The 12,113-nt window shown below is 49.1% G+C and overlaps 3 protein-coding genes across 3 annotated transcripts; 2 read left to right on the plus strand and 1 right to left on the minus strand.

The window, feature by feature from the left end:
• Positions 1-961: 961 nt before the first annotated feature.
• On the minus strand, positions 962-4,720 carry LY89DRAFT_547074 (uncharacterized protein; the record flags this gene model as incomplete). Its single annotated transcript, XM_018208259.1, has 1 exon — positions 962-4,720. A coding segment is annotated over one exon (3,759 nt), but the record flags the coding sequence as incomplete, so codon positions are not given.
• Positions 4,721-6,105: 1,385 nt separating this feature from the next.
• LY89DRAFT_682420 (uncharacterized protein) lies at positions 6,106-6,925 on the plus strand. The gene has a single exon (XM_018214508.1). The coding sequence runs from the start codon at positions 6,193-6,195 to the stop codon at positions 6,733-6,735; it is 543 nt and encodes a 180-aa protein (XP_018075083.1). The 5' UTR covers positions 6,106-6,192; the 3' UTR covers positions 6,736-6,925.
• A 3,034-nt stretch (positions 6,926-9,959) lies between these two features.
• LY89DRAFT_682424 (uncharacterized protein) lies at positions 9,960-12,083 on the plus strand. Its single transcript, XM_018214509.1, has 2 exons — positions 9,960-10,544; positions 11,279-12,083. The coding sequence occupies exons 1-2, from the start codon at positions 10,376-10,378 to the stop codon at positions 11,716-11,718; spliced, it is 609 nt and encodes a 202-aa protein (XP_018075084.1). The 5' UTR covers positions 9,960-10,375; the 3' UTR covers positions 11,719-12,083.
• The last annotated feature ends 30 nt before the right edge of the window (positions 12,084-12,113 follow it).

Here is a 12,113-nt window from a genome sequence, read left to right on the forward strand (position 1 = left end):
AGCTGTATACAATAAGATCAAAGTAAAGTCTAAAATTCCTCACTTGCTACGTTCATCGGCTCAATACACCCTACCAAATATGGACTTTTGACCTCGCTGTGGCTTTTTGCATGACGGCGTGCGGGCCAAGTCTCTTGGTAAGATAACCTGTTGATGGGTCTGTAGCCTTAAAAGATTTCACCTCGGTCGACGATGATGAGGGGTATTGAGGCCTGTAAGTAGAATGCTAATAGCTCGAATGTGAAAATTTGACTCTGTTTAGTTCTGTTCGTGGAGAGTTTCTCGCTCTTCATAGTCTCTTAACATCTACACCGATGACTCTTTAGTCGTCAGTATTCAGTAGTTAATAGGTCTGGAACCCTGATGTTCAGTTCGCACTGAGACAGCGTCCTTGTGAATGGCACTAGAGTAACGTGACCATTGGTCATCATCAAAGGGCGGGAGCATCACAATCATTGGAAATCCGCGAAGTACAATTATATCAACTTATTGCCAATTTCATCTATTGACTCCGATCCAGGCTCCAATGATCTACCACCCTCACGAGCGCTTCGACCGTAATATATACTATATGCCACCACCACACTAATGTCAAAACAATAAAAGCTAACAGACAAGAAGCCGCCCACTGGTGATAAAGCCCAGTCCAGCTGAGAAAATCAGCACCGTCGTATGTTACAAACAATCCCCTTATTCTCAGATAACATTTGCCAAAACCTCCAAGAAAAATATTACACAGTCAATCAATCTCGAAACGCCAAATTTCCCTTTGCCGCCAATCTTTTTTGTTGCGCCGCGAGGCTGATGTACATAAGAAAGACCTTTTCGTGTAAACATTATCTAGAAACCATCCAACAAAAACAATACTAGCAAAATATACTATGGGTATCTGCGTCATGTGCTGCGAATGGGAGGGCTAAAAATAAAATCAAAACATGCCACCCTCAATAGGGCGTGGTGGGCTTCCGGACGGGAACGATCCGGGCATTGCTGGGCTTGGAGCAGCTCGGGCGACCTCTCGCGCTCTGGCGTTCAGGTTTCCGCCTTCACTGGAGCTTTTGCGAAGCTTTCCCACTTTGTTTTTGGGTTTAGAGTCTTCGTCGGCGGAGAAGGTGCTCATTTCCTCGCTGGACTGAGTTGCAGCGGGTATCGAATATTGCTCCTCGTAATCGTCTTTCCTTCCTAGTCCAAACATACCTCGAGTCTGGCGACGTCGAGGATTGACGGGAGGAATAGGAGGAGCGTGGATTTCCAAGCCATTCTTGAGCGAAGATCCAGGTGGCAAATTGACAGTGTCTACTCTCGAAGTTGATGAGATGAATCTTGGTTCCGATATGTCGGCTTTGTTGATCGAGCGTTTCCGGGCCGAGATACCTTGAGCTACGCCGCTTGTAGGTGTACTGGTCCCAGATCCTGAAGGTGAAGGTTGGATAAGTGCAGGTGTAGGATTGACAACGAAAGGAGCCGTAGGAGAAGGCCTTGGAGCTTTGCCAATGTCCATTATATCGCCACCAGTTTGGACCGTCAAGGTCTTTTGTACTGGGTCAAAGTAGCCTGTTCTGCTGTTGCTTCGAATCCGAGGATCAGGTCCCATCATAGGGGATGGGATGGGAGATTGTTGGAACATCATATTAGGAGTCCCAGGTGACCTGGGTAAGAGACGGTTTGGAGGTGGTTCAAGTTCATCGTACGCTCCTTGGGCAGAACTAGAAGTTCCTTCAGCCATAGCCCTGGCTAGATCGTCTTTGTATCTTCCATTTCGACTCTTTGATCGACCACCAGAAGTATCCGAACCAGATCGCTCGCGAGAAGACCGAGACTGCGGCCGTGAGTCTGATCGACTGGTTCCTGTGCTGTCCTTGCTCTCCCGACTGCTGGTAGTGCCATTACGATGAGCGTAGGCAACTGGAGGAGGCTTTCGCTCTCTGCTAGGAGTCCGGTGCCGGGTCCGAATGTTAGGGGGGGCGCGATCATTATTCTGTCCTTGGTAGCGGGGTTGGTTATCCACCCTGGGGTTTGGCCACTCACTCTCTTGGAAATCCTGGGCCATCCTCTGTTGTTGGTGTTTCATTGCTACCTGACGTTCTCGTTCACGCTGCGCATCTCTTCTGGCTTGTCTGAAGGCCTTGGTTGTAGGAGGAGTGGTTGGAACGCCGCGAAGCATTTCTTCCTCTTCCTGTTTCCAGGCCTCACCGAAGGTAGATTTTCCGGGTGAGGGAGAACTGGTCATTGTTGCATTGCCGATTCCAAGCATTTTCATGGCTTTGGATTGTCCGGGTTCTTTTTGTCGAACTACCAAGGAGCCTCGGCTTGTCTTCTTCAATAGGCCCAAAGCGTTAGTCTTTGCTAGAACAGCGTTCATAGGAGGATCCTTGGGGAGGTCAACAGGAGGCATTGGACTTGCAGATCTGCTTTCGGTCTCGTGAAAGCTCTTCAGATTTTCCGTTATTTGTCTTCGCCGGGAGGCCAACTCGTTCTTGAAGTCTTGTTGTTCCTTTTGCGTTTCAGTGCTACCGTCACGAGTATGGTGGACTTCCAGCTCCTTTTCCCAGTCAGGCTTGATGGGTGACTTCCCAGCATTGTCCAGGTTTGGAGAGCGGACTGAAAGAGGTGGCGGAACAAAACTATTGCCGTTCAAGAAATTAGCAGCTCCATCTTGATCAGCATTGCTCTCGCCATAGTATGTGTGCTCCCAGTCATTGTCATCCCATGGGTTATTCTTGGTTCCATAATCGTTCTGGGGCATCGGATCCGTGGGGTCCAGTGGAAAGCGGGAGCCAAAGTTGACGGAAGGAACGCCCCCATATATTGACGAGGTATTGCTGTCTGTCCTCAGATGTTGTCGAACCATTCCACTCAAACCAGAGGTAGGCCCCAGAGTAGGTGAATCAGCGGGTTCTTGTGGAGTTACTGGCTTGACCGGTTGCAAGGTAGATGATGGGAGAGCAGGAACTTTGCCTCTCGACTCTTCTTCGAATGGTCGTTGACGGTGAGCTGGGTGTTGTGATTCTGGCGGTCGCTCAAGGGAGATCTGTTGATCTGGATGGTAAAGATGAGAGAGATCAAGTGGTTTGGGTTGCAATTTTGACTTAATTGGTTCCGGCTCGGAAGGGGACGTCACCGAGCTATCATCTCCTGAGCTGAAGAATGTACCAGAAGCAATTGCTTCGTCTTCTGGGACTGTAACTTGCTTTGAAGCTTCAGGGATTCGGTCAGGAGGAAGGAAGTGTCTCTGAGCGGACGAGTTTGATCTGGATCTTTCGGATGCGAAAGTGGCATTTGACTCGGCACGATTTCGGCCCGTCATTTGTTGCTGCTTAGGGATGAAGGCAGCAGGCGGCGAGTGCTTCCTTAGAGGTGGTGTCTCGCGTCCTTGCTGCATCTGCAGCTGTCTCTGCGAGTATTTGGTTTCATCATAAGGTTGTGCTGGTTTGGAAAAGGCACCCAGGGCTGTCGCCTTGCCTCTGTCGTTCGGCTGAACGGTGAGCACACCTTGCTCACCGTGCTCACTCATGGGCGGGCTCAGCGGTGGAGACGTCATTCCAAACGGCTTGGTCTCTGCAATTGTTTGCTGTCTGACGCCAAAGTCAAAAGTACCCATACCAGGTCCTGTCGCAGGACTGGCTGTTCGGAGATTTGGCATGCTACCCTTACTGGCAATTTGTACTCGATCACCCCATCGGTCAGCTGGGTGTGCTGCAAAGGTTGGTGATGGTCCTGAAGGTGGAGTATGACCTCCCAATGTCCGTTGTCGTGTCAAAGTATCGATTCTGTTCATTGCCGAGAATTGCTGTTCATGAAGATGGTTATCAAGACCAGTCTCATAGAGTCGGCGAGTCTTCGTTACTGATCGCTCAAGTCCAATGTTGCCCGACGTAGGAATGTTTGGTGAAATTGGAGTATGTGCTCCGCTTAGTGATGGAGTCCTTTGGGAGGTGAACGATGTAGCAGCAGTCGACGTCCGCGTGTTAGAGGGTCCTCCTGAGGAAGTAGTCGACGATGTCTCCCTGTTTCGATTATAACCTGAGAATAGCGGAGAGCTGGGCCGGGAAGATGCTGCTTCATTTTCCTCTTGCTCTCGTCGTTCGGCTTCCTCCTTTTGTTGTCTCTCCTTCTCCCTAAGCTTCTGAAAAGCAGATTGACTAACATCGTTGTCATATAATGTCCTGTTTCCCATGGATATCTTTTGTCTCCCTCCAAATAAATTATTACTTTCTCCTGGCTTCGCTCGATTCATTATGCTCCCACTGTGCTGCGAGTCATCATCTGTCCCATAACCCTCAGTAGTATTATAAGAGTCCGTTCTTGAGAAGGCAAAAGGCGGCCTGATTGATCCATTGATTGACGAAACCTCTGCAATGTCCGAAAGTCCATGTGCTTGGAATCCAAAATCGTTCATCCGTGATTGTCGTTTGGGAAATAGCACGCTATCGTCACTTGCTTTGCCAATCTTCGACTTTGGATCGTCCTGCTCTCGGAGCATGGAGAATCGTGCAGACAAACCACTCATAAGCAGACTTGTTCGGAAATCATCTGAGGATGGCAATGCAGAGGCGAGATCAAGCTCTGGTTTCGCTGGCTCTTCATGGCTCTTCTTCCCCCTTCTGAAGGTCATTGATGATTTGATGCTTGGGAGTGCTGGTCCATCTGAATCTGTCGATGCTCTAGCAATGCCATCGACATTCTCCTTCTTATTCTTCTTCGTACGGAATCGATTCATGTTGACTGCCCGGACTCGCGGCGTCTACCCAGGGTTTGGTCTTCTCTTCTCTCGAATTCCTGCTCTCCACAAACAATTGACAGCAAGTGTCGTTGGTGAGCACGCTCACAGAATTGGTCTGAGCTTCTCCAGCTTGGATTTTGTATGAGGAAGGTTCGGCTGGTGGAGCAGATTGGGATTCAAAATGAAGGACTGGAATACGTCGACAGCTCGGAAGTTGGGAAGAGCAGACGAAGTCTGTTCCGGGATGCAAGCATCAGCCCTGAAGATGCAAAGAACGGCGAGTCGAATGAGGGATTGGGGTAACACACGGCCGACTAGGAAGGGTTGACCCCAATACAGACAGAACAACGGCACGTACCAGGGAGGATGATCCGTTTCGAAAACAGGCTCAAGTATTAATGGCAATCGGATATCGAATTGGGTGTCTGAAGTCGGGTAGGGGTCGACGGGTATTCTGCTTCAGTTTGGAAATAATGTGTATCGGGCTCGTTTCGGCACCCTGGATTATCGCTGTCGTTCCTGTCGAGTATTTTTGTTCTGCCGGAAGGTTTATCGCAACCTCAAGGATTTTTGTGCTGACCCGATGTCAATGAGTGGTGGGTAGTTGCAATGATCGAATGTTCTTCGCGCGTTGTCGAAGGGGCAGATTGGAATTCAAATGAGAAGCACGGCGCGTCGACGCAGCCCTGGACGGATGGTTGCAGATGCAGATGAAGGAGCGGTGCTCAGCAAATCGTGTGACGGTGCATTAATCGAATCTGCGAGCTTGTAATGAGCGTGGTGGTCAGATGCTGCCAAGTGAAGAGAAGTGAAGCGTGTGGTCTTCCGACTTCAGCAGACTGAGTTGAGTCTCTGGTCCGTTTCGTGGAGAAGTTGTTTCCTCGACGCTGATTATGCAGACAGACGAAGGAATGAATGGACGACGAAGAGAGTGTGAACGGTGCAGTTCATGCCCTGAAGAGAACGAACGGTCCGAAGAAAACGGAAGTAAAGAGAGCGTGGGTGGAAGGGTGGAAGGGTGGGAGAGAGAGAAGTAGGGTTAGGTTGGGTTGCTGTTGAGCGTGTGAGTGGGTGGAAGTGAAGGATACTGGGGGCCGTGGTTTATGCAGCGAGATGGCTTGTGGTTCCTGGCGCTAGTCCGCCTGCAGATGAGAGAAGTTCCACTGCCGCGACACAACGCCTACAGTACTCTACTACTAGTACGCCGAATACGCCTTTTTGTTTTTATTGCACGAGGGAATCCGTTGCCACAGCCAAGCATGAGACAAGGCAGAGAGTCGAGAAACCATTCAAAGAAGAAGGAGAGACAAAGTCGAAAACCAAAGGAGTTCTCAGGAGATGGAAGCGCTCCTATCCTACCTATTCTACAGCAAATACCTACCTAGGTACTGTTCCTCGCAGAAGCGCGGGTTCTCTAGCTCTCGACCTCTCGGGGGGCTGCTCTTGCATATGGAATATTGAGTTCGGGCATGAATTCTGCTCTGCTCGACCTCTGTATCCCCAATCTGTCCCCCCTGCTGACCTCTCGGGAGTTGAAGAACAGTCACCACCGTCAGTGCAGTGTTCCCTCTGTCTGTCTCCGCCAAACGTCCCAAGTCCCTCCGTACCGTACCCCAAACACCGGAAGCACTTTGTTCTGCCCAGGAGTGCAGCTCTTGAGACGAGAGTCACGAATTTACTTGCTTGCTTTGTTACTTTACGGCAACGTCTACTCTCCGACGATTATTTCCTTTTGCATCGTGTCCATGCATGGCAATAATGGACCACCAAACTTTTTCAACAGCCTTCAAAGTCCTGTTCACAGATCGCGAATGTCTTCCCCTGACCCCTTGTCTGGACGAAGCGCTATGAACTCGACGATGCCTATTCGCTCCCTCAAGGATGCTGAAGGTTTACTGGAAGTTGGGACGCTATTCGCTGGTGCGGCGCCAACGAGCCATGCCGTACGGTTACGTGTTTCGCGTTTAGCTGCGAGTTCACGATATCGTGATACTGCACTGGCTCACGAGTAAAGGGATGGAATACAGTGTGTCCTTTTGTCTTTGAGGGTCGATGTCTCATCGAGTCGACGATGGCTTCTCGGATGAGATACGATGCCGTCCAGGTAGCACGTCGCCTCCCTCGCCTTTCCTTTCTCTTTCTTCTCGGACGCTCGGCTCTACCTTTCCTTTGTCAATCATGGGATCCAGAAGGCCTGAAGTACTGCTTTTCATGGCATTCTTTCTTTTTCGTGTGATGTGAACCGGCGGCCATGTCACTACCGTCCAAGCCCACAAGAAACTGGTCCAATGCCTGGCTTCCCCACGCCCACACGGAGTATTTGAGGTTTCAGGTTCTCCCACACGCCGCAATACATAAGGTCACCATCCAAAAGGAATCCGGTTTACTTTTCCCTTCAGCTGCTTCAGCGTTGTTACAGGCGATTCAGTGCAACCAAAAATCATTGCAGCACTATCACAGCAAATGATAGCCCGATCATGCAAGGGGGAGGAGATTTGTGCAACCCACCGATGCAGCAGCGAAATCCATCACGAAAGCGGGAAAGGACCAAAACGGGATGTTGTCGCGTGTGCCAAAAAAGGGGTAGACTCGACTGGTCCGAACTTTTTTTTTAGTCGGGGCGGCCATTCATCTCATGAGGCCCGTTCATCCCGTTGCAAGGACCAGGTCCGCACTGCAAGGGCGACGACAGCGTGAACAAGAATCCATGCAGCCCCATGCATGCATCCACGTCCGCGGAAACGGCCACCACCCGTACACCCACTCAGAGAGCAGTTGTACCTGAAGCTTGACTCCTTTAAGCATCTCGTCTGATCTCCAGTAGCTTCGAACTACAGTAGCTTTGAACCTCCCGTCACGCCAGGCCACCAGCCCCGTCCCAAGGCCGAGTCCCGGGACTGGGAAAACCGCTTTCATTTGATTGATTGGAACTCATCTCGTCGTCCGTCTCAGGGGGATTATGGAGGTCTCACTCTGATGAGGAGCCGGCGTCGACGATCTCGTAGGAAAAAATCCTCACAAGCTGAATATCAGTAGCCACCGGGTTGCTCTCAAACTCTCCGTTGAACAAGTGGAAAAGCCTCGCAGGAACTCTGAAGAAAGAGGCACGAATGATGGCAACGCCAACGATGAGTCTTGATACTCGATCTCCGCCTCCAGAATATTGAAACCCACTCATAGAAAGGATCTCCATTTTTGTCACTAGGATGATCCACGGTCGATGAGCTTACCTCGACTTGCTTTTCCATCTTCTCAAACTTTGACAGCACGATAATGGCCACGGACCAAGCTCGTGAGACATCTCCATCTCCGATATCTTTTGTTGTCATGGCGATTCTTATGCGGCGAACACGCAGCTTTCATCCAATATCGATTTGAGACGAACGACAGCGGATAACGTTTGCAGTTCGCATACGGCCGTTGGTTCGTTGCTGTCAATTATGCAGCCTCGTCCGTGGTACTCGACACTATGACAAACTACCGAGTATTGAGACACAGTCTATAAGTTACTGAGAGCATTTATAATAATGTTCCGACTTCACTTCCCCTTTTCAACCAAAATTTCCTGTCAAAATATCAACATATCAACAAATAGACGTCTTCAAGCCATGAAATGGCAAAAGATCTCACATCCATTTCTCGGACTCAACAACTCGATCAAGCACCCCTTCTAGAAGACTAGAACCCCCAATACATTTCACATCACGTCATGCATCGTGTTTCCTTCCTCATCCTCATCTCCCCGCCAGATCACTGCCTGCAAGTTGCAACACCTTCCCATCTGCTACGCCTTAACCTCCCCTCGAACCCTGCACCCACATCTTCCCTTCCTTCTCCACATAAGTAAGCAAGCCCTAAAATCTGACCCAACAGCCAGACAGACAGACGCACATCTCGATCCTTCTCATCATCCTTTCTGTAAAACCTTCCTCACCATCATCACGAACAATCAACCCCAAACCACCAAACCACGCCCTCGGGCCCGAACCCTGCTGTTGCGAAATTTGATCCCCACAATTACTAGTCTCTTCCTTCCTTCTCATCTCTCTTCTTCTCTTGAACGGCAGGCACGACTTTCCACGCGATACTAATCTATTTTACTTCGCTCATCATCCCGTTTCTGACCTTGGCTACCGGAACGCTTCCAGGGCTACTGTACCGGGAAACGTCCGTCCGTTCGTTCATTAGCGGTTCGCCACAACGGGAATCCAGACTAAAAGCGATTAGGGTATCGTGATGCATGCATAATCTGCAAATCTCTTTTTTCTTCCCTTCTCTCTCCGAAGAAAACCATCTTAAGTCGCGCTCCGCGAAAACAAACACAAAAAACACGACCGCGACGCGCATGCGGGGAAGAAGAAAGATCCGAATGGAGAAGGGAAGAAGATTCGAAACTGCAACCATACTTCCGTGACACAGACGAGGTACAGTAGTGAAATGCTTCTAGAACTCTTCTCTTTCTTTCGTTGCATATAGCCTATTTATTGAGTGAGCGAAACTGCGTCGTTGTTTGAGGGTCGGCGGTGGTGGCGTTCACATGTCATTCTGCATCGTGGTGGGTATATCGTTGCTTATATAGCCTGATAGCAGAAATCTGAATTCAGATTCGCAGCTAACGAAGTCGGGGATTGATGCAGGGACGCGCCGTCGTCGTCATCTCGAGTGAGTGAGTGAGTGAAGGAGGTTGTTTATGAGAGTTTGCGCCGGTGCAGCAGGAGGAGCGTGCAGATCGATGAGTATCCTTGGTGGGGAAGTTCTAGATTCTAAAGTGAGTTTTTAGGGTTCGGCGGTTGTAGATTGAATATTTGTGGGTTTGTACAGAATGCTAGCTTGGCTCTAGTGTCTAGTTCTTTTTCTGAGAGGGAAATCCCAGCAATTCATGGCCAACTAAGCGGACTAACTAGCCAGGTAGTTTGACCTGAAAGGCTGAAGATTGCTTCCGAACATTAGAGAATGCATCAAAATCCACAACTCCTTAGGGTTTGAAGCATTTCAACTTCTAGATTGATGCACCGATCATCGTCTTTCCCCCTCCTCATCTTCAGGGTCTCCACATTCCTCACCGGCAGTCAAACATAGCAATACAGCACTCGAGAATGTCTTGCCAGTGGCAAAATCCAGAGTCTGTCCAAAACTTCTCGTTGCCCGCTTTCTGTTAGCAGACTCATGTTGTCCTTGTTCACTTCCTGCATTCCTTATGCATGCTTATAAGATCCTTCCCAGACTTCGATATGGTTGATAACGAAGCAGTCTGTGAGGGAGAAAATGTCGTTGATTGCAATACTTGTATCACTATTGATGATTTGCAAGAAGCGCAGAGGGTGACCAGACCATACGTGCGAAGCCTTGAGGAGCTACCTGCTTGCCGAATCTCACATGACTTGGAAAGTGATACTACTGAGTCGAAGACTGCTTCAAAAGTCAAACTGTCAACAGCCAAGGAGTAAGCAGCTGAAATCCATACCAATTCCGACAGAGCAGAACTAGTTGCTAGCATGGAACCCATTGAATCTCCTACAACTGAAATCACACTACAAGATGAAGATAGTCTCTTCATTCCCAGCCCTCATGGATTTATCATCACAGTCCCCGGGAAGATGCATATTTCGTTCCAAGAGCGACGAGAATCTCGATATGCCACGTCGACCGAGAATGCTCTGGAAAATGCCAGTCTTGGCGTTGAGCACGATGAGTTTCTGCTTGCTTTGCTTCGGAGAAGAGTTCTTGCGGGAAGAGGAAGGCGATCTTGGTTCTCGAGATGCCGTCTTTGAGTTGCAAGCTTTCAACAAGCGACAACAGAATATTCATATTCCTTCCAGCCCTGAATTTCTAATAGTTAGAATGAGATCTAAAGAATCAGCGACTACAGGGACAATTGGAGCTAGGCAGATCTTTGCTGGAGAATCGATCCAAGAACCTCTTTTGATAGCAGAAATAACACCTTCTACAGAGAGTGTCATGCCTGGAGACGCTGGTACTATGTTAAAGAGGGTATCCGTTCCAGAACACCATGAGCCCTCTTCAATATCTAGACCTAAGACAAATCCTCTGTGATCTTGGTTCAAGAACGCACTGGGTCCTCCCATTGCACCTAAGACCTCCTCTGAACCGAACAAACTAACAAGAGAAAACCTCAATCGACTCAACAATGAGACTAGTGAAGATGCAGCACCACCCTCGAAGCAATCGCATCCTCGCTTCAAGGCAGAGAGAGCGAGTGTGTATGTGCGCAAGTTATTTGACGATGCAGCTTCGAGCGTCCCAACTTCCATGTCGACGTACACAAGACATGCATTCAAACTCGCCGGGCTGATGCTTCCACTGCAGGAGCGTACAAATAACTACGTCGGCAAATACACTAAGCTTAGAAAAGTAGATGCAGCCCGTATGCTACTCCGAGAAGGATGTTGTACAGGGACAAATTCTCAACCTCAGCCTGGACCTATCTTCGATGTGGTGAAAGGGGCAAGTTCTCAACCTCCCAAATGTCTAAGCGTGCAAATCATATACGGCGTAGATGTCAATGTAAGATGGAAAAAGAAAAACAATACCTACGCCAAGTACGGCTCTGGCGACCCTCCCTTGCTCAAATTACTGAGCGGAGGACTCTTACCGCTGCAAGAACATCATCGCAAGGCCCTGGCGCTCCTACTTTCTCCGAGCTGGAAGACAAACGTACATGTCACCCCATTCTGGACGCAGAACAAACCGCTCCATCTTGTCATTCGGCCGAACGACACTTATGCAGTCGGCGGGCTGTTCGAGAAAGACGATTCAGTAATCGAAGCGCGGAATTCGGAAGGCTGCTGTTAGCAGCTTGTTCGGGGACGATGAATATGTCGTCTGATCAGCTAGAGATTTTGGATCTGCTGCTGAAGAAGAAGAAGGCTGCTGCTAATGTGAAGATGTTGAGGACTGATAAGACGCTGTTGTATGTCATGGTCGCGCTGGGGTTGTTGCATACGGTGGAGAGGCTCAATTACTATACTGTTTAGATTAGTGAAGAGTGAGATGCAAGGAGCTTAGGATTCAAAATGACTTTCACCTCATTTGAAAGAGAACGGATGCAATGCTGTAAAGCGTTCTCATTCTTGTGAGCACCGATATGTCGTATTGAGTAGATGCACCTCCAGCAACATCGTTTGGATATCGAAGTGAACGGTATCTAGCATTGGAACCATGCGGCTCAGTACTAGACTAGGTAGTTCAAATGTGATGCAAGAAGATGAATTTTGCCTTGCCCTCTCCTATGAAGTGCTCCAGCGTGAATAGTGAAAGCGGCCGAGTAACGTATGTAAATAAATCATGATTATGAAAGCTTTGAAGAAGCAGTATAGAAACGGCATTGACGACGTTGTCGAGGTTTCGCTTAAGGACTCGGAGGTTAAGG

This window comes from Mollisia scopiformis (assembly GCF_001500285.1).
Source record: "Mollisia scopiformis unplaced genomic scaffold LY89scaffold_6, whole genome shotgun sequence".
In the NCBI taxonomy this organism is placed as follows: Eukaryota; Fungi; Ascomycota; class Leotiomycetes; order Helotiales; family Mollisiaceae; genus Mollisia; species Mollisia scopiformis.

Bases quoted from the DNA above. Each gene is read 5' to 3' on its own strand.
- LY89DRAFT_682420 (XM_018214508.1), top strand. From the start codon at position 6,193: ATGAATTCTGCTCTGCTCGACCTCTGTATCCCCAATCTGTCCCCCCTG.
- LY89DRAFT_682424 (XM_018214509.1), top strand. From the start codon at position 10,376: ATGCTCTGGAAAATGCCAGTCTTGGCGTTGAGCACGATGAGTTTCTGC. The intron at 10,545-11,278 runs CTGAATTTCTAA...AACAATACCTAC, and splicing joins TATTCATATTCCTTCCAGCC to GCCAAGTACGGCTCTGGCGA.